Genomic DNA, 23,322 nt, shown 5'->3' on the forward strand with positions numbered 1-23,322 from the left:
CTCGGGAACCAAGGCTCTCCAACGGGTTCGAGCTTCGTTGCGAAGAATCGCTTGCAGCCAGGGTTGAAAACTGCGCCTGCCGCACGAGGAACTCCGTGAGTCCCAGAATCTGAATCCAGAATCCCTCACGCCGAATGCGCGTACTTCGAGGCGGATCCGCCCAGTTTCAGCTTAGAACAACATTCATCCGCGCGAGCGCTTTCAATTTAATTCTTTACCGGCTCCAAAGCTAATCATTCCTCGAGAAAGCATCAGGAGGAAGGGAGATACAACGAACCCCGCCGCGACATTATGAACTCAGGAGTACTCGTGCTCCTGAATGAGTTGTCTGCAGTTGGCAGGGGGGCCACGCGTTGCCACGATTGGGCAATTGCTGTCGGGAGCCATCAATGATCAGATAGACGGATGGTCTTTCCCTGAGAGCCTCAGATGCGTCAAAAGACAAAAACAGGAACAAATCCTTCCGATCATTTCTCATGACCATTTCGCGACCGAATGATAATTGTCAGAACTCCTAGGGAAACTCGCAGTCTGCAGCTGGAACTCGGTTGGAGTCCCACGGAGAAAGTATTTCAGGTATCTCGTCGTCCTCATATTTGTCAATCGACGGAGCAGAATCATTCATTCTGTGGAAATTGGAAGTCTCAACTTCGGAGTCCTTGAGATCATCGCTCAAGCACCGAAGGCGCCCATCTAATCCGCGAGATCTCCTGCACTCTGGACGTTATCTTGCTTCATTCCGCTTTCCAGTCCTCTCGAGGATCGTCCGGCTGAAGCGACCCTGGCTCGTTTTTCTCATTCGTGTCGTGAGGTGAGGGAGCGCCATGACGGCTCGCCAATCTGTTTGTGCTTGATGATCACTGACCATAATTCTATCCGTTGTGCATGGCGGAGGTTCTCACGACTTACCGTCTCCGGCAGCCTGCTACTCCTCATGGAATTCGCAGTGAAGGTTCTCCGGAGGTTGCGGGAAGGCCCGATGGGAGTACGGTGTACGTAGTCCCGATGAGCTTCCGCTGAAGCTTCGGTGAAGACACGGCGCGCGGGCCCGACCGAGGTTCCTTCGAGGTCTTCTCATCTCGATCGAATCTCAGCCGGACCACACCAGGGCGCTCCAACACTCGACGGGGACCTTGCTGCAAGGAAAACAGCTTGGTTGTCTTCGGTGTATCGTTATCGTCATAAATTATCACTCGCATGGTTTCTTCGCATCCCGAACGGTGCACTCGATAGGCCTTGTGAATCTAGTACGTCCCTTTTTAACACCAGTCCGGACTGTATAACCCGAGGGTATTGATTGTCGATCAGCACCTCTCAGTCAGTCGAACTCGTTTCGACGTCCATGCGCCCGACGCACACATAGGTTGCTCTTGGAGAGCGGTATTCTGGCAGCTGACTCGTTCTATGAGGAGCGATCAACGAAAGTACTCGACCGGAGGTTTAGAAACCTCCCGAAGTCAAGTCGTATCCGACCGGTGACCGAGTCCTTTCTGCTTGCGGCCAACAGATCGCCTGTGTAGTGATAAGCGACCTCTCACCGACAGGCCCATGCGGCCTTTTTTTCACCTGGGCTGAGACCAAAGGTGGAAATGTTTCCGTTTAAACAGCTGTATCCCGCATTGCCACTACTCCGATCTGAGACTTCTTAACACTGAGTTTCTTCTCTTTTCCGAAGGTATTCCCAGCTCACAGGAGAATAACGGCGGCTCAGATGCACAAAATGCGAGCGTACATCCTCTTCCTCCTCGTAAGTCTGTCTCACATAGCGGGATACAGAGTTCGTAGATTGACTTACAAGAGTCCTTGTACCGATCCGAACACAGAAGAAAGAGGTCTTTGCATGTTTCCTTGGGACTGCTTCATATGGAGCGGAACTCCTACGACAAGCTGTCGCAATCGGGGCAACCGCGGAATGTGCTGCCGATTCCCAAACGTAGCCGAAGGTCAAACCAAGCAGGATCGTCTCGGAAACATTTGCGGTACAACTGCTGCGTCCGGGAACGATCTTCTTGACGGCAGGAATCTCACGGATATCCCTAAGTCAGAACGATGGCCATGGACGATCTCGATGCACCACCGTCTGGACGACAACACTTCTGAGTTTTTCTGTGGAGCCACTCTCCTGAGTGAAAACTGGGCCATAACTGCAGCTCATTGTGACAACATCTTTCGACGTGAGGAGATTGTGCTCGTGTTCGGTGCGCATGATCTCGATGAGCTCCTAGAGGAGGACCCGGATCGAATTGAAAGACGAATTCAGAAAACGGTTCGTCTGTCGAGCCGGAGACCATTCCATCGGGGGGACGATATAGCGCTCATCAGGTTCGACGAGCCTGTCGAATTCACGGACAACACGTCACCGATATGCGTAGCCGACGGCGACCACGATTACGTAAGAGGTACCGCTTTTTACACCGGTTGGAGGCTTTCGGATGAGGACGAGTCGTTGCCGTTGATCTTCTGCGAAGTACGTCTTTCGTTCATTTCCAATGAGGATTGCGAAAAACTAGAAAAGGTCGTCGGAAGGTCGTCAAGAGTACCCGAGGCTTTCATCTGTACCAATAAACTCGTGGACGGCGAGAGAGCCTGTTTCGGTGGCTCTGGAGGTCCGTTGATGATGAAGGATGAAACTAGCGGTCAGTGGAGCCTGATAGGAGTGGTGCTGGGCGGAGAGCATTACCTTTCGGCTGGGCCGAAAAAGCACGCCAGGATTTCCGCATTCGCCGAGTGGATCAATAAACTCATCGCGAACTGACTAAAGTGGATTCGAGGGAAGGATCGAGAATCCCGCGGAGGACGGTGAGCCGATGATCACCGGATCAGCCCCTGGCCCAGCTCAACGCTGTCTCCGACTTCGCTTTTCGCTCAACTCACCCGGGATCGCTGTATTACCCCCGGGAGTCAATGATTCCATCTCCAGATGCGTCCGCCTTGTAGACAAAGACGGCGATAATTCATTTCATTGTGGTATTTCTGAAGCATCTCTCAATCCTGAAGTTGAGGACCCATCTCGATTCTTCGACAATAACTTCGCGACACCGATCATCTTGTGGATATAATCCGATGCCTGTTCGCTCCGAGCATGTAGAATAAAGTTTAAAGCGAGACTGCGACGAAACAAGTATCTCATCAGCCGACGACGGGTTAGTGGTCGCGGATCCGGGACCTGCCCGGGTGGCCCGAGAGAGTTATCCCTCTTCCTCATCTCTCGGGCGACCGGCAACGGACGAGTGGCTGGATGGATCGGAATCTGCCCGGGAGAAGGCAGTTAGATATCCCGACTCATCGAAGCCGTGAAAGTCTTCAAAACAATCACGATTTCTCACAGATTTTCGAATCATAGATTTCCTCCCATGGAAGAGCCCTCGGTCCCCACAACGACGTCCCTATCGATTCTCATACAATTCACAGGAAGACGTTGATTGGGATCATCGGGACAGGGCTTCGGATGTCTGAGCGGATCTCGGCTCCTTGCGATGTCCATATGGAGGAATAAGGTCCACGCGTTCCACACCTCGCGTGTCGACGAATTCCTGGTGCGTCCCGAGGAGAGTTTCCCATCCAATCTTGCGCCTTGGTGACAGAAACCTGAAAATCGCGGAACGCATCCATGGCCAAGCGACTGCTTCGGGCGTTGCCTCCTCTTTGGAAACTTGTTCTTCCTTATCACGTCAGCTCCGCTTTCGCGAGAAAACCTTGCTGCACTGGAGGGAAATCACTATAATTCGGAGGTGTCTTATCTCGGTCGCCGTACCGAATCTCACTCGGACTGGTCGGATTTAGGTCCACATATTGGCAACCCTCTGTAGAGCGCGGCGGTCGATCAGATATTTAGTTCCGATTGCGTCCGGGAGCTCCTCTTTCGTCCCCCATAGCCTCTCGATCCCGATTCTTCCTTCTGCTGAGGTCATGATCACCTTGAGTGGCTGAGGCCTTCAGCCTATAGAGCGCTTGCTTCGAATTTCAATCTAAATGGTATATTCGATGAATTCCGAGACGAAACCGAGGACGCCAAGCTTCTGTCTTCGGTCGGATGAATGCACTCGCAGACATGTATTCTGATCCTATGGGGCGAGCTTCTAGGAGATAGGGACCGTAAAGAATCGAATACTTCGCCTACCCGAAGGTATGAGAAGTACCAAGCACTCGCACGTACAGTAAAACCTCGTTACGGCCAGTCCCTTCGAGTCCATTATGAGGAGAGTCCACTTCCAGTAATTCGAACTCCGGCTGTCCGTTACCGGCCGTTCCCACTGTCGTGAAGTTTTCGCTGGGGCGAAGATCCTGGTTGTGCCCTTCGACCATGATGCAGGAGTTACGATAGACCGCTGGAGTCAACTAATTTAGCCGCTCGGAGCAATCCTGTGGAGTCTGGAATTGTTTTGCGAACTCCTACCAATCGACCAGCAGCAGGAGAGGGTCGAATACAAGCCGCAGGATTTCTGGAATGCGAGGCGCGAAAATTCGGTGAGAACGCAGATTCCAAGGCGTCCCAGCAGCTCAGGACTCCGACACGGGAATGGATAGATCAGATTCTGGCCCAGAGTCTTCTTATCGCAGGCCATTTCGGATGTTGATAGATGGAACATCCGCGTCTCTTGACTCATGAATGGGGAAGGACCCTTCCGTCCGACTGCTCGAGGGGTCGATGTTGGGAACCGAGACACTCTTCTTGACGCTCGCCAGAGAATCGTCTCCGAAGGTCTTCGGAGATGGACGTAAACTGAATGAATGCATGAGATCAACTGTTTTCGGTATCCCGGTGAATATGGCTGCTGTCGCTACGCGCCTCCATGGAGCGACACTTTCCAGCGCCGGGAGCTCCGGTGATACATGAAAATACCCGGGACAGACGGCAATTTCGGGAGATAGGAACGACATCTCAATTATTCGGACTACGGAGGGGTTCTCCTTCACGGCAAGTTCGAATCTCCGACAAATTCTCTTACCGATACGGGCATTGCGTGACTCGCTCTGATTCGCTTGATTGGTTTTGATGCAATGAGAAAGAAGCGACGATAAGCGAGCGGCAAACAAGCGGTGTGCGAGCGGCATCATCTTCGCGCATGGGAAAAATACCGTGCAATAAATTGTAAGTCATTCATCGTCGGTTCTTTCTGATATCCTCATACTATACTCCCTCGGAATTGAACCTTATCGACTTCTCTTTCTGATTCGATGAGGATGATCGCTCGTGGGAGCTGATGATTTCATCGTTCGACCTTCAGTGTCCCATGGATCCGTGCAGGATGCGAAAGGCCTGGAAATCAGACAGGGTCGACTTCAGGAATTCACAGATTTCCGATCCGTTCGAGCTTTGAGTTTCTCCTTGAAGGCCCAAGATCCCCACGGTCCCCGGCGGCGCCCCGGCTGTTCCTTATATTTCTTTACGAGAGAACGGGAGTTTTTTGAGCTCCATGGGCCGGGTCCTCTCCCGAGAAATCATGGACGTTTCAGAATAATGGAAATCCATTGATCGAGTCTTATGAATTCGATGATTAGACTTGATGATTGGCGCAGGCTGCTCCACTCCGTGTGTTGAGAGGACTCGACGCCGCTGTTGATGAAGATGCCGTTTTTCGAATCAGCGCGCCTCGCTCTTCGAAGACGCCGCCTCCATGTTGTGCTAGCCCTATTCAAGAGGCTTAGTCGCCGTTGCAACGGCCGTTCGACGAAGGTGAGGCATTTTCATGGGGAAATTAGCCCTCAGTCAAGTTGATGTGAGTCGTGAAACATGGTAGCGCGGTAGTGAGACCGAATGAACGACAAAGTGAGCGAACTAGTTGGAAAAAGGGCCACGCATAGGCCTATTTAGGCTAAGCTGCATGATTCGCCATCTTGGCTCCGGCCACAACGAAGCTTACTGGTTGATACGTCTTAATTACAAATATGAAGGAAGCCGCGTAACGTTTGGCGAGAGTCATCACATGCCACGATTGTTCGAGTCCGATCGAGCAGCTCTGGGTCAGCGAGGCTCCGGCTCTCGCTCGCTTAAAGCGTCCCTGATGAATACCCTAATGAGTGATCATGGCCACTCGTACGAGAAAGGCCTCGATGGGCAGCCATCTTGTTTTCAGGGCACCGCGGACGGTCACTCAATTCATACGGCCACGCTCTCGTCGCCAGGACGAGACCGCGGCTGAGGAGAACGAAAACCGTGCGATGGCCTCGCCCAACGGCGAAGCCGACCCAACGATGCCAGAGCGAACCTCGTATTGAGAAAACACGATCACACATTTCGATTTTTCTTGCAATTACCCGGACGAAACACAAAGACTAACCTCCTTGACTCGACGAGGAATATTCCGTGGATACATGAGCCCTCGGAGACCATTACATTCACATTTACCATTACACTTTTGTTCAAATACGGGGCTCGCGGTCAGCAGATAGTTCACGCTCGTCATCCCGAGATCAAGATGATGCTCGCGATTGATCGAAATACACGGCAAGCCGAATCGGCCTCCTGATATGAAGTCGAAGGAAGAAGAGTCCTGAATAGCTGCGGCGCAATCTGATCTAGCGAGTCGGGGAAGATCCCGAAACGCTTCGGATCCGATATTGTATTCTCTCAGCCATCAAGGAACAGCGCTCGCGAGAAGAGATCCGAATGCGCGATTCCTCCAACTACAGACAGTACGGCTGGAGGCGTACTCCTCAGTACTGACTCCTAGTACCTATTAGGGGAATCAGCAGCTACGCGATCAACAGCGTTCCTTCTCGGGCCAGGCAGACTATGCGAGGCGATATACCCATGCACGGGCGGAGGTTCTACGCCTTCAAGCAGAACTTTGGAGCCGAATCCTGACACACTTATAGGAAACTCGGTGGAATCGGACCCGTTCTTCGGGCTCGGTAGGCTTTTCGCGGCTTTCATGGGACCGCTACGAAATCTGACACCAAATTCCTCTTGTTTCAGAAAGTCGAAGAAATGATGGACCCTGTGTGCCATGTGGGAGCTTCGACAAACCCATCGCAATTCGAAGTTCCCGAAGACATGCAACACCTTGGAATCGGAGGCATCGGGATCGGGGATGGTCACCACAATAGCTTTGTGAACACTCTAATATATTCTCAGGTGAGGCTGTCTGGGGTGGTTTGGCTTTTTCGGTTCTCTTATGCCGGAGATTCCTTCGATCGAGGAAAGTATCCTCAGACACGAATCTCGAACGCCCCTTTTTGGTTGTAGGAGTCCGATGGACTCATCATGGGTAGCGACGAACTGGCCACGGAAATCGTTGGGGAGATCATGCCGGTTCCGGAAACCGTTGCTCAACACCAAGAGGTAAGTCGCGAGCTTCTTGTGCATCTACGAGGTGCAGATCCTTGTCTTCGGTGGTTCGGCGTGCCGAGTTCCGCAGAGTGAGACCCGGTTCTCGACCCCCAGGTGATACACATGGACCTCGCGAGAGACGAGATCATAATCAACGGGAAAGACATGCGCGACCGATCGCCTTCTCGGGACAGCTTGAAGGATGGCATCGTACTCGAGGTTCCAGACATCAAGCAGGAGTGTGAGTTGATTTCGTAGCGTTTCGCTCCGTAGAGAATGGAATCAGCGACCTGGAGAAGAGGATATGAATGAAGGGTCCGATATATTTCCAGTGGCTGGCTTATCCGACGAAGATCACGAAGAGATAGTCGAGAACTCGACGCAATTCTTCCTCGACGAAAGTTCGGAAGTACCGGTGGACAACGTCGAGGAAATAACTTCGGATCTGATACAGCTTCCCTCCAAATCGGAACCAGTAAGTCTTTCGCAATGAGACCCCCTCGGAGAGCTCTTTTCCCAGATTGTGGATTCGCCGTAACACTTTTTTTTTGACATTCCAGCAGGAAGAGGGCCAGATAACTTCAGGTGAGTTTCGGGCTCCATGCAGTAAGGCCATGAGGCCTTATGCAGCTGGTCTTACACCATGCCATGTCAGTCAGTGCATATAAATCGTGTACGATTCCAGGATACTCGTGCTTGGAATGCGGGGCAGTGCTAAGGTCAAGGGCTATTGCGAAGGAGCACCTGACAACAGTACACAACTATCAATGCAAGTCGAAAAAGAAATCGCGACACCATCGTCACGGCTCGGTCTCCTCTACTTCGGTGCTCGCTCAAGGTCTGTGGAGGTGGAGTCAATGAAGTCGTATCAGCAGCTCTATGTACATATGTGTGACATGCTCGACAGCTATTGACGATCCGACGGGTTGTGTCTGATCTTCAGATGCGTTGACGCTGAACTCCACCGACGCCAATGGTGTCCAGACATACCGATGCCCCTCGTGTAGTTACTCGACGCATCGGCGTGATAAACTCGACAAACATGCGATGAAACACGTTCTTCAGGTAAGCGTTTAATCAGGACAGTCCACATGTGAGTCACAAGTGACTTATGTCGAAAGATGCCTTCCCTAGGGGTGCGCGGAATAATCCGAGATCTCGTTCCAGGATGGTTTTCATCCGTGCGGGAAGAAACGTCACCGACCGGAGGCTCCGCCGCAGCGACACCGCCACAATGCCGAAGAATACCACTGCCCCTATTGTCCATATGGCTGCACTGTATATAAAGCTTTGATAAAGCATGAGAAAATGCACCTCCAGGTAAACCCCGCGGGGATGGATATACGAGGAACATGCGGAGATAGCACCGCTGGAATTTTTTTTCGAGTCTCAATCGACGACGCTGAGTTGATTGGTTGAGTCAGAGGGGATTTCCGTCGACTGGCGCTTCCTGAAACTAATGATCCGTTCATCCCAGGGCAAAGAAACGCCATTAAAGATTTCGTGTAAAGTGTGCGGAAAGGATCGCTCGTCCGAAGATGATATGAACAAACACATGAGGAAGCATCGACAAGGTGAAAATTTCGGCTGCGACATTTGCGACTTTACATCGATCCAGTTGAAGAAAGTCATTCAACATCGGTAAGCTTTCCAGCGAGAGATTCACATCCGTTCTAACAGGCAGCGCTCTCCCACCGATAGATTCTAAAGCGATTTGCCGCTTTCAGCCGAATGCATACGGGAGAGAAACCACATTTGTGTCCCCACTGCAGCTACAGATCAGCGCGAAGAGACAACCTCAGGTCTCATGTCCGCCGCATGCACAAAAAAGACAACATGTACATTGACACTTTCAATCCCACGGGAGGATCCAGTGGGCAAGGTAGGGGAAGAACATTGAATAATCGGTTTTTCTGGAACGAAAAGCTGCACCACCCTTCTTTTCTATTCAAAGTTTAATCAATTTCTCCTCCGTCCGCTCTCCGCAGGCTCCCAACAAAATGAACAGGCGGGGCTCGAAGAACATACAGAAGTAAGTCATCCTTCTGCTGGAAGGATCAGCATTCCGAGACAGATACAGAGACGAGCCATTCTGTTTCGGATGATCGGTCCCGGTCCTCTCTGACACCCTTGATTCTTTCAGCTGGCCGCATCCTACTAGGAGAATGGATGGGAGAGAAGTTTCCTTTACTGTGATTTATGTAACTACGTTCACGTCACTGATATCCCCGTTCACAAGGCGAAGATACCGGGAAGATTGCAACTTGCTTACCATTATGAATCATCTGCATGGATACGTCACAAATGACCAACATCAGGACATTTGCGCGAATCATACGAAGACAAAATTTGCCGAGCATTGATCTCTTGAGTTCCTTTCAATGCAACTATCCCCTTGTTCCCCTCTTGTCTTCTCGCAAGACATACATCTCGCAACTACGGCACTTCACGACTCACGATGAAGGTTGAAAGTTGATAGTAAAGTAGTAGCGATCTCCGAGCTCTTGTTTTCATAAGCCTTACATAGAAACTTCCTGGGTGGCCGAGGTTCTCTCTTCAATCGCAAGCAGAGGCCTGAAGGGTGATTCCCCAAGAATATGAATCAGATCAATGGACCCGGAGACTTCGAAAGAACGCTTTCTCGGGAAAACTCCACTTCGCATTCTTCATCTGGAGGGTATCTGCCCATGTTCCGAAGTCGACTCCGTTGGAAGCACCAATGAGCTCATCGAATCCCATGAGACCGAACAGAAGTCGGGGAGATGCCGACGAAATTCGACTCTCGTTGCTACGGCTCAGAATGCTGTGACTCCGTGGGGCTTCCGTCCCTTCCAGGCCCATTCGGAGTGTACGTCTGATTGGGTCATATCACTCGCAGCTAGGTGCCTGCGTCTGTCTCCGAGGGGGGAGGCGACCTGATCGCTGCACATGACTCCAGCGCAAGCGAGCCTGGAAAAGTCAGTGATTCCGGTTCGCAATCGAAGCATCTACCCGAATGATGCCTGTATCCTTGACATTCGCCGCAAACATTCTCCGAATGCCCGAGAAAAGCTCCTTGTTCCCGCTAGGCGTAACTCGATCGAGGTAGAAGGTGAACGATCTCGGTTTCCCGACGAATCGGTACCCTTTGACTGAAGCGATGTCGGAACGCTACCGGAGAGCGATTGTGGGCGGAGATCATGACTGCCTGAATCTCGCTGTCTCTTTGCTGATCGTCTCCCGTGGAGCGGAGGGGAAATTCACGATATCTGATGCAGAAATCGGGTCCTGCGATTCTCCAATCTCGAGGGTCAGCGACCCCTCCCACCCGAGCGACTCAACAGTTCCCCCAGTGCCTGCTCCTCTAGCTGCGGATTCAAACAACGGAGTATTCCGCTCGGATGGAGTAATTTATAGAACAATTCTGCAATCCCATGAGTCCACGACTTCAGCATCATGTACGATCTCTCGGCTCCATGATTCCACCGCTCCCGAGCATCCCGTCGGGAACTGTAGCATCAGGGAATTCAACACCCGAGAATATACCAGATATGATCCCTCGATTCCATGCACGAGCCCGGGATACCGTCGGCGCCAGAAACCACGAGTTTCTGAGCGACGGCGGGAAGGACCGCTCGGCTAGTTCGGAATGATCTCGACGGATCAACATCATCATTCTCCGACAATTAAGTCGTTTTTCATTCTTGAGGCCCATACCAATTTTTCCCCCAAAGGGAGTCCCGGGTAGACTCGGAATAGACTCCTTCTGGACGGGGCCTTCAACTTACGTCTTTCCTCTCAAAATATTCGCGAGAGAGCGGAGGAGGGAAAAGACGTGGAGCGCCATTTTCTTTCCTAACATGTGGCCTCCACTCCACGCGATCAAGTCCGCTGTTTTCGAACGTTGAACCGTGGTCGGGAACGATCTCTGAAATCTCGACCTCATCAGTGGCGATTTGTGATTTCGTCTGTGATATCCTTATATTGTTACCAGAATGAAATGTCACTACGAAGTGCTCGGCGTAGCTCAGAACGTGAACGACCAAGAACTCAAGTTGGCGTACCGGCAACTCGCCTTGAAGTGGCATCCAGGTGAATGAAAAAGCTTATGCTTAAGCGCCGCAAGAACTCCTCGATTTCTTAAGAGCGCTCCTTTGCTAATGTGAACCCGTGAGCGTGGGAGGAAGATTCTGCTATGGGAGGAATGCTATGAATAATGCCCAGCCGAATTTCTCCGATGGTAGACCGCGCGGTCTGCCTTGACATGCTCCTCCCATAGAAGTTCCCATCCGGTGATTGACCGGGGCTCTAACACGAGGGGGGCTAGAGCTGGAACATGAATAAAGGCGGGACCGTCGATATCGTGTTTTTTAACTCCAGATAAAAATATCCAGAATCAAGAAGAAGCTACCGAGATTTTCAAGTCGATCCAATTAGCTTATGAGATCCTATCCGATCCCGTTGAGCGCGCCTATTATGATAAGAATCGTGAGCATCTATTGCGGGATGGAAGGCCACCTGAGGAGCTGAATCTAGTGAATGTTTTCGAATTTTTCACAACGAGCTGCTTCAAAGGCTATACAGACAGCGAGTCGGTGAGTTGGAGCAGCCCCGGAATGACTTGACGCTCCAGATTCTCCTCATGTCCCGCATACGTCCTCCTCATGTCTCGCTGTGCCCACCCCCAGAGATCGCTCGCTGACTGGGGCTCATCTCCGAATTCTAGGGTTTTTTCGCTGTATATCGGAAAGTTTTCGCGGACATAGCCGCTGAGGAAGAACAAGACCTCCCTGGTTTCGGGGACAGCCGCTCAGGATACGCAGACTCTGTCGGCCCGTTCTACCGAGCTTGGGAATCTTTTTGCACATCCTTGGAGTACGAGTGGATCGTGAAGGAAGATCCGACATTGTGCAGGGAAAGGTGGTATACGCGTGCCTGTAATAAAGAAAATCAAAAGGCGCGGGACGCAGCACGTAAAGAACGCAACATCAATGTCCGAGTGAGTATATTCGAGAATTCATGCTCGGATATGAGAAAGTACTCGTCGTTGGTTTCGGCATGCTTCCACGGTTGTCATGAGAAGCGAGACAAGCAGCTTTCCCCCGCAGAGTTTGGCTCAGTTTGTGAAGAAGCGAGATCCGCGAGTCAAAGCCTACTTATCAGGTTTACAAGAAAAACAAGAGGCTCACAAAAAGTATCTGGATGAACAGCGCCAGCAACAAAGGCTCGAGAAGCTGAAAAAAATCGAAGATTTCCAGGTTGGTTGACCTATCAGAACTTGAATTCTGAGCCATCTCACGCGAGCAGACTCCGGCTGAGTTTGCTTTGAGCTATTGCTTATTCATAAATAATCAGTCGAATATAGTTCTGTAGCTTCTAAGCGGCTAACGCTCTCGAGCAATGGTCACCTTGCGAATTAAATGCCCCACCATGCCAGGAAGCCGAATGGATGCCCCTCGATGAACTGGAGAGACAGCTGGAAGCCCTGGAGGCGGAACACGATAAGATTCAGCTTGAAGGCGACGAGGAGGACTCTCTCTTCTGTGTCGTCTGCGACAAGTTGTTCATGTCAATCAAATCGTAAGTTTCCAGCACCCGATGGAGTTCGCCGAAATTTCCAGACTATCAGGTGGATATAATCGAATGTTCTTCCGGCGTTGCCAGCTTCGAGAATCATGTTCGCTCCAAGAAACACAAGCAGAATGAGGAATTGGTCAAGCAGCAGATGCAGGAAGACGAAGAAAACTACCGAGATGAAGATCTGAACGAGAACGACGGCGAGTCCGAGAATGAAATCGATGATAATCGAGCGGAAAAGATGACGGCTGCAGGAGAGGACACCGCGCATGTCACTAAGGAACCGGACCCGGGAAAGGTGAATTCCAGTGTTCGAATTCCGGTGTTCCTGCTCCGCACATGGAACAGACTGGACGAATAGCATGATATAGGTGTTCAAATCACGGTTATATCATCGCAGAACCCCTTCCAGTGTACGTCAGATCGAGATTCCGATGAAGAGAGGAAAAAACCAAAGTCGAAGCGGAAGAACAAGAAGAAGCAGATCCTTGTCGCTCGATTGACTGACAGTGAGACTGAAGGTGGGTAGCTCTTATTTTGCGAATTCTCATCCTCATCGATTCTGCGTTTCGAGGAGGTTGTGGTGAAATTCAGGACTTGTCATCTCCCTTGTGTTCGGCAGCAACCGGTGTCTCCAAACCTGGAGCGGACAGCAGCGACGATGTCGACTTCAGCAAGAACTCCAGCACAAAGGATCGCAGAAGGCAGAAAAACTCGGCGAGAATAAAAGAAACTCAACCGGAGGAAGCAGCGAAGGAGAAAGTGGCTCCTGCAGAAGCTGTTAAGCCTGAAGGAGAAGAGACTAGGTTAGTAATCCACAAGGAAAGCGCTGTGAGGGAGTCCGTAAGGTGATGGCTCCGCAAACAATGGGGGAAAATTTTCCTTATCCTACTCCATGATTGCTTCCAGAGCCCCTGCCCCTGCACCGCCGGCAACGGTGAAATTGAAAGGTCACAAGGCGAGAGAAGCGAGGCGTAAAGCCCGGAAACAGGAGGAAACGACGCCGACGCCGGTGGGGAACCGATGCGCCACGTGTGGGGCGGAATTCCCATCCAGGAATAAAATGTTCGCGCATTTCAACAGGACAAATCACGCACAATACGTAGGGAAATAATATCGAGGCTCCATGAGGAGATCTGCGAGGTTCTTCCTCTGTCTTGTTTGAGAGGGAACACGACTGCTTTCGTCATCAAGTATTTCCCTGACAAGAATCTATGTGATGTTTGGCTTGGTCCGAAACTTAAGACATGATTAGAGGAGCGTGGGGATGGATAAGAATAAAAACAACTTAGCGAAAGAAGATTCGCCCACTAATTCGACGGCCGGCGCCGACGCGGCCTATCTCAGTGGCCTTCCCGATTGATTCGGATCTGGCGGCGGTAGAACGAGAATCAGGTCAGGGATGCGGGAGCTAGAGCGTGACACTCGGGAAAGCGTGTCTTCGCGGACTCTCACAAAACGACCACTGATGGTCTCAAGTCAGAACTCGGAAGAATCACACTCGCGATACGAATCGACTGGGGGCGAATGGAACGAACTTCGTTTCACCCGGCTTCACGAAGCTGGCCGTACATTCCGCGTAGCCGTCAAGCGCTTGCTGAATCAATCTTTCGTCGGTCGCGACATCCGAAAGTTGCTCTTCTACGATGACTTATCCCGTACTAGATTATGCCAGGAAATCGATTATTACGCCTTCATGGTATGATGTTTCGAATCACGCTCCAGCCGAAACCTACGTTTTTCCGCTCGTCTTCATGACACGGCGGTCTCTTTCCACCCTCAGGGGTAAATCTCTACTTTGCCTCATATCCTTTCCGCTTCTTGCATTTCCATTCATGGAAGCCATGCATGGCTTCTCGGTCAGCCGGATCTTGCACAAGGGCGATTCCATGGGTGCGATTTCCATGGGTCGACAATAGGGGCGGGAACTGCAATGAGCTTACCGTCTACGTCTACCGTCTCATTCTGCCGAGGAGCGATGTTTTTCCCATATTCAATCGCCATTTCTGGTCCGAGGTTTCTCTGTCGGTCTGTCTTCCGTCAGAAGCGGGTTGCCCGCCACGATATATACGGGGCGGTTGGCTAGAGCTGTGGACCCAACGGCAGCTCGCGCAACGATGCGTTCAGTTTGTCGAGAGCGACGATCTCGGCGAGTCCAGGACGTTACCATATCATCCGAGTTCCGTAACAGGCCACTGGGGCTACCTCCATGTTTGACAGCTCGATCGCCGCTCTCAGGGACGGGAGCTGTGGTTTTGGGATCAATGCAAAGGTCGTCTCGAGCTTGCGGACTCTGCTCGCGATGTGGAGCGCGAATTGCAGGCCTCTCCTGAACGGTTCGATACCGAGCTAAGCGAAGCGATATGTCTATCCTTATGTCTGCTTCACCTTTTCATCTTTAGCTAAGTCACTTGTTTGTGTCTGGACTCCAGGCTGTTTGCCCTCCGGTTGAGGAACGGCGATCACCGTGCCACCGACGCGGTGCCGTCACTGATTGGCAGGCTCCGAATGTGCCTAGATAGGAGGTGGTGTCATGCAGTGGCCCGAGATGTCGCGGGGATCCTGCTGGGATCCTACAGCTTAAGTCACGGATACTCATTTGAGATCTTTATTCATTGTGTCACACAGACCAGTGAAACGGAGTTATGGGGCAAAATTTCGCGTCGATTACGGCGAGATGTTGGCGGTCGCCGCAGGAGACGATCCCAAAGAGGAGAGCGCTTCTAACTGCTCGTCTAGGGATTACACGCTTTGGGTGTCTTGGTGTCGATCTAACTCCATTGTTCGTCTATTGTTGTCCATCAACTGGAATAAGCACTCAGGAATGATATCTATCGCGGAATGTGACGTTTTATTTCCAATAATGTCAGTCACTCAACAGAGTCAGTTTCGGAAATCGGGAGCGAATCTCAAGCATAAGCTCCAGCAAACTCTTCGGCGATGAATCATGGACCCCCGGGGCATTAGGCATATGGGAAGGAGAGTCCGAGTCCGTTTTGAGAAAAATCTCTTCTGCATAGAATATTTACACAGCAGGCCCTGCGTACTGAGATGGGAATTCCTGTCGTATCTCTTTCTCGGAGGCTCTAAAACTGCTTATCGCTTAGCCGTCCAGAGCACATCTATCGTCGCTTGAAGAGAAAGCTCCGTTTTTCAGCCTCTAGTTCTGCCGGCCCGACGAAAAGTCTATCCACGCATCCATTCGTAAACATGACATCCAGGAGCACTACATGGAGTTCGAGAGAAACTATGACGATACTGCCATTTTCCATCGGTGGCTTGCGCTATAAGTTGGTATCGAGAGACATCCGTCGCCGCTTGCCTCTACGATGAGATCACACCGGAAAGGTGCCTCGGTGCTATTCATGACGAATCATCATGTCTAGCAATGAACTCCTGAATACAACTAGCAAAGTATTCTCCCTATCATCCCACATTGATTGTCAAAGTATTCGGTGGGTGCTCGCCTTGCAGCGAAGTCGATCGGCTCTGGTTGTGATCTGTGACCGCGATGAAGGAGGTGCGAAGATGAAGCCGATCACAGAAACATGAGAGAGAGCATCGATGATGAGGTCGCGAATCGAAGTGGACGCTCCGTCGCGGCAGAAAGGAGTCTCGACGAATGTAAAAATGCAGTTTGCACGCTCCAAAAAAACGCTCCTCCACTATGCTTGAGGATAAATAAGCATATGGTTCTCTGCCAAGTCATGGCCTTCGGGACTCAACGAGGGCAAAAGCTTCTGGCGGCTATAGCTCCGACGAGGGATGTAGCCGTTCTGATTTTTCTTGTGAACCTTCAAGTGTTTCGTCAGGTGATCTGAGCGTGAGAATCGCTTTTGGCAAATCGAACATTCATAGGGCTTGATGCCCGAGTGAGAGCGTCTATGCCGCGCCAACTCATCGGAGCGGCTGAATTTCCAGCTACAGCCAGGCCATTGACAAGCGAACGGTTTCTCACCCGTATGTCGTCGGAGATGCGCTTTGAGGTGAGAGCTCTTCGAATAGCCTTTCATGCAGCCCTCGTATGAGCAGTAGAAGATCTTTTCCGCATCGTTCGGCTTCGGATGTCGAACGTACTTCCGAGGCACCCGCGTGATCGGGGGTACCCGTTCTTCTCGGAGGAATTTCGTCTGTTGTATATAGATAGCCGTCTGGTCATCCATCACACTGGGCACAACCTGTTCCTGTTTGAGGTCCTGCAACGGGCTTTCATCCAGTTCTCCTCTGAAGCCAGACAGGGTTTCCAGCCCGACTCCGAGAACCACGAACCCGTCGCTGTCCGTGCTCGCTTGTTGCTGATCCAGCGGTGAGCAGTAACTCTGGTGTCCGATCGGCTCCGATTCGTTGAAGAATCCGGGCGACGGGTCGCTGAACGTCTCGGCGGTAGGTTCGGCTTTGACGAACAGCGTCGGAAACTCCGGCAGGGGACCATTCTGTTGAATGGTCTGATTGGGGAAGATGAAACCGAGGTACGAATCGGCATCGAGGTCGTTCAGGGAGGCGCCACTGTCCTGCGGAGGCTCGTCGTGCCCCCCGAAGACCCCGCCGTTGCCGTGCTGCTCTGGAACCATGACGTAAAAGTCTTGGTTCTGGAGGTGATGATCTTGTAACTGTGTACAGCTCAAAGGCTCATTATCGACTGCCGCGGCCGCCGACGACGACGACGACGATGAGTGTGGAAGTAACACCTGGTCCCCGGGCGCTCGAGCTAGCAAGTAATCCCCACAGAAAGTCGAGCTCCACTCATTATCGATTAGCGACGTCGACGCCGGCTCAAAGGAACTGCCGTGGCTGTAGGGGCCGCCGCGGTTGCAAGCGACACCGCCGGTGTCGGTGTTGTTGACGTTGTTGCTGAGATCGTTTTCGACGAGATGGTTGTAGTCGACGGTGTTCTGCAAAGCGTCCTGCCGAATTTGATTCCCGCCAATCGGATCATCAGAGCCGTCGAGCGAGATCAGGAGAGCTGAAATATTCAAGATGGGTGGGACAACATTAGTCGACGCGGAGCCATGGAGTGCACTCTTTGTTTGGAGAACGAACGGTGTCCGAAATGAAGCACAAGGGCCGGCACGGACAACAACAACTGCACTAGCAGCAGAACTGACAGGCTCACAATGACAGTGGCAGTGACAGCCAGCGAAATGATCCACACTCGAACGCTCTAAGAAATACGCACACTCGGTCTCTCACTCATTCGATGGTAAGAAACAATACGGAGGATCTTCCTATAGTGGCACGCTATCGAACAAGTGGACGGAACCGTCAACACACAGTCAGTGCCAGAGAAAGCGAGCCACCGACCTGACCATCGAGCCAGCGAGTAGAGCGATGTAACCAAGTCTGTCTGTCCGTGTGTCCGTCAGTCAGTCAGTCAGTCAGTCAGAACGTCTGTCAGCAGTCTCTCGGAGAGTATCCACACAGAGACAGCCGGCATCGGCTGTACAGCGTGTGTTGATCTTTCGGATACAGAGTACCGGATCTGCGAAATCGTCGCCGACGACGTCACTTATCGAAAAAGGATGTCGCGTCTTTCAGACGTCCATAATCTGAGCGGACCAACTGGGCGAGTGAAGGTAACTAGGGGCACCAGCGATCTCGAGAGCCAAAGCGGCTCCCTCGGCAGCGAACACTCGCTCGCTCACTCGGTACAGCACTCAGTCAGTCAGTCAACGAGTGAGTTAGTCTGAAAAAAGCCATCGGAACAAGCGGAGACTTATCGCGCGACTTCCTTTACTTCTTCCCTATCGCCCTCCACATCGATCGAAGTGGGTTTCTTCGTGGCATACACGCCGCACGCGCTGTCCCGGATTTCTTTCGGTCTGTTGGTCGGTCGGTCAGCCTGTAGGTATTCTCTTTCGAGTCTCTGGTTTTCCGATACCTTCTAAACGAACGTACCTACGCAGACCGGCAGTCGCGACGAAGCGGCAAGTGTCGTCGATTTCAAGGCAGGGGGACATAAGACTATGATGCCGGTGCGACCGACGACAACAATTCCCGAAACCGAAAGGCGCAGGCGTGGATCGCGCATCGACTCTCACAACAAATCGGGAGCCCGGAGCCGTCTTTTCCAAGACGGAGGCAAGGAGAGAGCGGAACGAGCACGCGTCGTGGAGCTTGGAAAGAATTCGCACAATCCACAATCACAACACAGAACGTCGAACCCTGTTCTACACACTGAGTCATGTGACCTTTACAGAAATTTCCATTGAAAGCAGTGATGCAGTGATCAAGCTGGATTACACAACACGAGCAGAAAGCTCGGCATGTCCTCGCGCGCACTCCGCGTCTGCCCGTCAGAGTGGTTCGTCAGTCAAACTTCCGAATGAAATCCAAGGGCCGTCGATGAACCTACATTCGAGACAGCGCTCAAGACTCGAGTCTTCGTAGGATAGCGCACAGGTCGACGATGTTGGATAGGAGAGCATCGCCGCTCGTTCTGTAATTGTTTGTGGACGAGGCTCGTGGAAACTGAGAAGTATCTGACCCCCGCCTTAATGTGGAATAAAGGAAAGGGACGGATGCACCGAGGATGCTGCAACAGGATCGACCGATCATCGTCGTCATAAGCGTGAGCAGCAAAACGCTCGAGTCGATTACTTCCTTTCGACAGCCTGACTACGAGAAACGGATGGCAGCAGCAGCAGCAGCCACAGTGATTTGGATCATCCCTTCTCCGAGTAACCTGATCCACGTCCAGGCACAGGGCAGCCACCTTCGCTCCGGACTGCCAGACCAGGTTGCCTGATGCCGTCTTAAGCGCGGCCGATTCTCTGCCAAGTCATCCAGACGGTCTTTCATTCTTCGCTCATGAGTTCGTCTCTGACGCGCTCCGTCTGAATGACGCGTGCACGTCTAATGAAGCGTTCGATCCCGACCAGAACAGCTACAGTAACTACAAAAAAGCAGCCGCCGCCGCTCCTCTCGAAGTCCGCGTCTCGTCTTATTCCCTGCGGGGGGATGCGTGAGAAGTGCCCGGTCCGCGGAGGATGGCTTGCGTCATCTGCGAATTCGGCCTGTATCGATTCGTCCGAATCTATCAACTCACCTCGAATATCAGAGAGCCCATCAGGAGAAACGATTTTGGATGATGGAGTCGTCGATCCTGACCGCGTCGACAAAAACAGAGTCTGACGTGTGACACGCTGCAGCTAAATCTGAAGCTATTTCGTTCGACTTGTGAAACTGTTTGAACATCTTGGATCGAGCCGCGTGACTTGGAATCGACGGAGCGACATCTCTCTCCCTCTTAACCGAGCAAGAGGCCTCGTTTATTAGCCGGGTAAATCCGAGTCTGTCGGGGGCTCGTAATCGAATCGTTTCTAATCGCAGAGTCGAATAAGCGTACGCCGATATGGGACCCTAGCCTACACTGGAGTCGCTTGACAGTATCACTCGTATTGGGAACCGAATTCTATTCAAGAGTCTGTTATAGTTCTTGGAGCACACAATCAGCGCTAAGAACAGCATTCGAGCTTCTCGTAGTCTCGAATCGCGAAAATCAGTGAGTGGAGAGGACTTCATGTCCTCAAGTCTGAGCTTCGATGAATGTTCATCCTTTCCAAATTTCTCTCTTCGGATCGGTTCGGCGAACAGTTCCCTCTGAATCGTGTGAGTTCTCCCTCTATATTAGTCGGGCGATTGATTCCCATCGGGGAAGCACTCCTCAGAGAACCGTATTAGCGGGATTCCCTCCTAAAATTCACTCTTCCTTGCTCAATAATAATTGAAGACCCTTCCAGTGTTTCAACGGGAAACTATCTCGGCCATGAATCATGGAATCCCCTTCGCCGATGCTCACAAACTTCCTGCTCGGAGATAGAGGGGCACTTTCTTCGATAAGATCATTCCCTGATGAAGGAACAGGGGAAATAGGTGAGATACGGGAAAAAGATATACGGGACTCCACTGGGAGGAGGCCCTTCCAGCACCAGATTTCCGTAAGCCGTAAGCCGTCCGAGATGATCGACACAAGCGAGCCCCGTAGACTGCCTGAGATTGACAAAGGCTACCTGAAGAAGCGGAGTGATCTTGGTCCCGAGACCGAAAATGTCGATCCTTCCTTGCCGAGTCCACCGGAGCTGGATCGAGCCCTGTTCTCGAATGTTGTTCTCGGAGTCGCGCCGTGTGTGTGCGATGATGGGTAGGGCTGAGGATTTTTTCGCGGACCGCCATTTTTCCGCGAATTTTCGCGGAAATTTCCGGCTACTGCTCATAGACTTTCTATGGCGGCCGCGAATTTCCGCGGATTTGGCGGAAATTCTTCGCGAAAAATCTCCAGCCCTAATGATGGCTCATTGCCGTCCCAGGAGAGTGTCCTGCGGTCGTTCTGCTCCGAGGATTCTCCCTAGTCGAGCCAAAAAAACTTCAAGACCCGTAATGGGAGTCGAGTGAGAATCAAAGCGAGTGAGAACCCGGGCAGTCTCGAGAATCGGGAAGCTGCTTCAGTATGGTCTTCCGCCCCTGGAGGACGCAAGCACGGTCGTGCTCATGAGTGATTCTTCACGCTTTTGAAGATCCGAATCCCTCCAGAGGCTTAGATTTAGGAGTGAAGTGAGCGTTGGTTCCATATATACAGATATCATCAATGAGAGGGTAGCGAACCGAAGGAGGAAGCTCCACAGTCAACATCTTGTAACAGCCCTAATGAGTCTGGAAATGAGGAACAAATTCGATCAATGTCAGAGGTCCGCAGCAATCGATCGAGTAGTCCCTATCGTCTTCTCCTTATCACAGGGGGACTCGAGCTCTATGAAGAACCTCGTGAATGATTGATCTCCGTGAACCTCTGCATGATTGATTCTCACCTTTCGGGGCGCTCGCTCGTTCGACACCGTTATTATCCTGGAACATTCAGTTCCACGAGGAAATCGCATCAAAGAGAGTTCATAAACGAGTGAGAATATCCACCAGCTCCAAATCGCCGTTCTCCGTTCAGGAGATATTCGTTAACCGCTCACAGATCTCAAATAGTCCCCGATAACGCTCGTGAGCTCCGCTCAGTTAGTCCTCAGTACTCGACAGACTCGTCGCGGAGTTCCTTCTGCGGTATGCCACGCCCCGAATTGGAGCATTTCAAATATTGAACGATATCAATCATATTGATTATTTTGTCGACCTCGCGCTCAACAGAATCGTCCTTCGATAGCTCGAAGCATCATTACATGAACTCGGTGCCGCTGTCAGATGTCGACTCGGATCTATTCCTTAAGTCCACTGTTTCCAGCAGCCTCATCATGGGATGAATAACATAAGAGCTCCAGTGGCAGGCTTCGAGGTGATAGAAGCACCTCCACCTCACGCGAATCTCCAATGGTACTCGATGGAGTTGTGGGAAGGGCAGCAGAAGGGAACCTTACCTGTGAGCAAGTCATCTACGATGAGCTTTTGCTAACGTTCTCTGACTTGACTCCGATGACTTCTTGTCCCGTCATGCCCGGGGAATTTCGTCCATCCTCTCTCGCAAACAGATGCGTGCACCTCAGACGAGGATTGTGATTATTCAAGGTGTCGAAGGACGGCGACGGTTCTCTCATTGCCAGATGTTTGCCTTTCGCGAGTCTCGACTGCCAGCAACAGGGCTTCCGAAGTGGGTATTATTAATATGAGCCCTACACTCCAGTCGAATTTTCCTTGTCTTCTGGGTAGTGCGTCAATGCATCTGGATGCCATGGAGAAAGCGAGAAGTCCGCGCGTTCCGTTCCAGCTCCAGAATGCCGATCCTGCAGGGATCGGCATCTCCCACATCGCGGGGAAATGCAGGGGTTCGTAATCCTCCGCCCCCTCCGGAAAGGAGGCGTTCAATCCGCGGCGGCCCTCCCTGGCGATTTAATCACTGAAATCTTTATCACCGTAGCGGGGGCGGGACCATCGCGGGGGGACCCGCGTCCCCGCAATCCCCCGTCTAAACTTCGAGCATGAGGGCAGAGTGGGAAATGGAGTCCTCGAGGTCCGCTTCCCGAAGTACGCCGGTGAAGAGAGCGGAGTTCGATCTTTCATTGTATCACAGGAGACGTCTCAGGGACCGACTTAGCTCAATGGTCTTCTACAAGGACGAAAGTTCAGACGGGAACTATAATAGCGCGAGCGGTCCCTGAAACACGCGCTGCCTGGGGAGTATTGTCGAGCATGCCCTCCCGTCTTAACATTGAAGGAAGTCGAGGTTCTACCACACTTCTTGCTCGGGTGTCCCATGCGCTGATGCCTAGCGATGGAAGAGAATACGAATTATTTTTTTGTGCCGCGAGTCTCCGAATTTCGAGTGTATTGTGTTCGAGATTATACCGATCAGTATCGAACGACGCGTCGCGATAACAAGCGCGTCTCACTGTGAACACGTCACTCACAGCCTATCTGGTCCGACTGTGTTCTCGCGGGCCGCCACGCGGATACACAGACCGATGTACCGAGCGACCGCGCGTCAGCCCGCCAGCTTGAGATCTTAGGTTTGTGTGACAAACTGAGGTCGCTTCTGAACATCAGACTACTGGGCTTCC

The 23,322-nt window shown here is 51.8% G+C and overlaps 4 protein-coding genes across 4 annotated transcripts; 3 read left to right on the forward strand and 1 right to left on the reverse strand.

Annotated features, from left to right (window-relative positions):
- The first annotated feature begins 1,366 nt into the window (after positions 1-1,366).
- On the forward strand, positions 1,367-3,110 carry LOC100904125 (serine proteinase stubble). The gene is made up of 2 exons (XM_003741093.2): positions 1,367-1,583; positions 1,676-3,110. Exon 2 carries the CDS (start codon positions 1,712-1,714, stop codon positions 2,753-2,755), a length of 1,044 nt encoding a protein of 347 aa, XP_003741141.2. The 5' UTR covers positions 1,367-1,583; positions 1,676-1,711; the 3' UTR covers positions 2,756-3,110.
- A 2,580-nt stretch (positions 3,111-5,690) lies between these two features.
- On the forward strand, positions 5,691-9,766 carry LOC100904266 (RE1-silencing transcription factor). Its single transcript, XM_018638607.1, has 13 exons — positions 5,691-5,720; positions 6,920-7,078; positions 7,190-7,285; positions 7,388-7,514; positions 7,606-7,748; positions 7,834-7,858; positions 7,959-8,111; positions 8,217-8,338; positions 8,441-8,593; positions 8,751-8,914; positions 9,001-9,155; positions 9,262-9,305; positions 9,417-9,766. The coding sequence occupies exons 1-13, from the start codon at positions 5,691-5,693 to the stop codon at positions 9,432-9,434; spliced, it is 1,389 nt and encodes a 462-aa protein (XP_018494123.1). The 3' UTR covers positions 9,435-9,766.
- Positions 9,767-11,247: 1,481 nt separating this feature from the next.
- On the forward strand, positions 11,248-14,015 carry LOC100904505 (dnaJ homolog subfamily C member 21). The gene is made up of 9 exons (XM_003741019.2): positions 11,248-11,344; positions 11,633-11,847; positions 11,979-12,251; positions 12,361-12,510; positions 12,690-12,832; positions 12,917-13,127; positions 13,242-13,350; positions 13,452-13,635; positions 13,739-14,015. The coding sequence occupies exons 1-9, from the start codon at positions 11,248-11,250 to the stop codon at positions 13,941-13,943; spliced, it is 1,587 nt and encodes a 528-aa protein (XP_003741067.2). The 3' UTR covers positions 13,944-14,015.
- A 1,642-nt stretch (positions 14,016-15,657) lies between these two features.
- LOC100904552 (Krueppel-like factor 12) lies at positions 15,658-19,946 on the reverse strand. The gene is made up of 2 exons (XM_018638655.1): positions 19,875-19,946; positions 15,658-17,792 (listed from the first exon to the last, which is right to left on the reverse strand). Exon 2 carries the CDS (start codon positions 17,398-17,400, stop codon positions 16,495-16,497), a length of 906 nt encoding a protein of 301 aa, XP_018494171.1. The 5' UTR covers positions 17,401-17,792; positions 19,875-19,946; the 3' UTR covers positions 15,658-16,494.
- Positions 19,947-23,322: the final 3,376 nt, after the last annotated feature.

Source organism: Galendromus occidentalis, unplaced genomic scaffold (assembly GCF_000255335.2).
Source record: "Galendromus occidentalis unplaced genomic scaffold, Mocc_1.1 scf7180000077121, whole genome shotgun sequence".
NCBI lineage: Eukaryota > Metazoa > Arthropoda > Arachnida > Mesostigmata > Phytoseiidae > Galendromus > Galendromus occidentalis.

What these genes read in the sequence shown, in the direction of transcription:
- LOC100904125 (XM_003741093.2), top strand. Translation starts at nt 1,712, where the DNA reads ATGCACAAAATGCGAGCGTACATCCTCTTCCTCCTCGTAAGTCTGTCT.
- LOC100904266 (XM_018638607.1), top strand. Translation starts at nt 5,691, where the DNA reads ATGGGGAAATTAGCCCTCAGTCAAGTTGAT. An exon ending in ACACTCTAATATATTCTCAG is followed by an intron (nt 7,079 to 7,189) that starts GTGAGGCTGTCT and finishes TTTTGGTTGTAG; the next exon opens with GAGTCCGATGGACTCATCAT. An exon ending in TACTTCGGTGCTCGCTCAAG is followed by an intron (nt 8,112 to 8,216) that starts GTCTGTGGAGGT and finishes TCTGATCTTCAG; the next exon opens with ATGCGTTGACGCTGAACTCC.
- LOC100904505 (XM_003741019.2), top strand. Translation starts at nt 11,248, where the DNA reads ATGAAATGTCACTACGAAGTGCTCGGCGTAGCTCAGAACGTGAACGAC. An exon ending in CGCCTTGAAGTGGCATCCAG is followed by an intron (nt 11,345 to 11,632) that starts GTGAATGAAAAA and finishes TTTTAACTCCAG; the next exon opens with ATAAAAATATCCAGAATCAA. An exon ending in AGGAACCGGACCCGGGAAAG is followed by an intron (nt 13,128 to 13,241) that starts GTGAATTCCAGT and finishes AACCCCTTCCAG; the next exon opens with TGTACGTCAGATCGAGATTC.
- LOC100904552 (XM_018638655.1), bottom strand. Translation starts at nt 17,400, where the DNA reads ATGGTTCCAGAGCAGCACGGCAACGGCGGGGTCTTCGGGGGGCACGAC.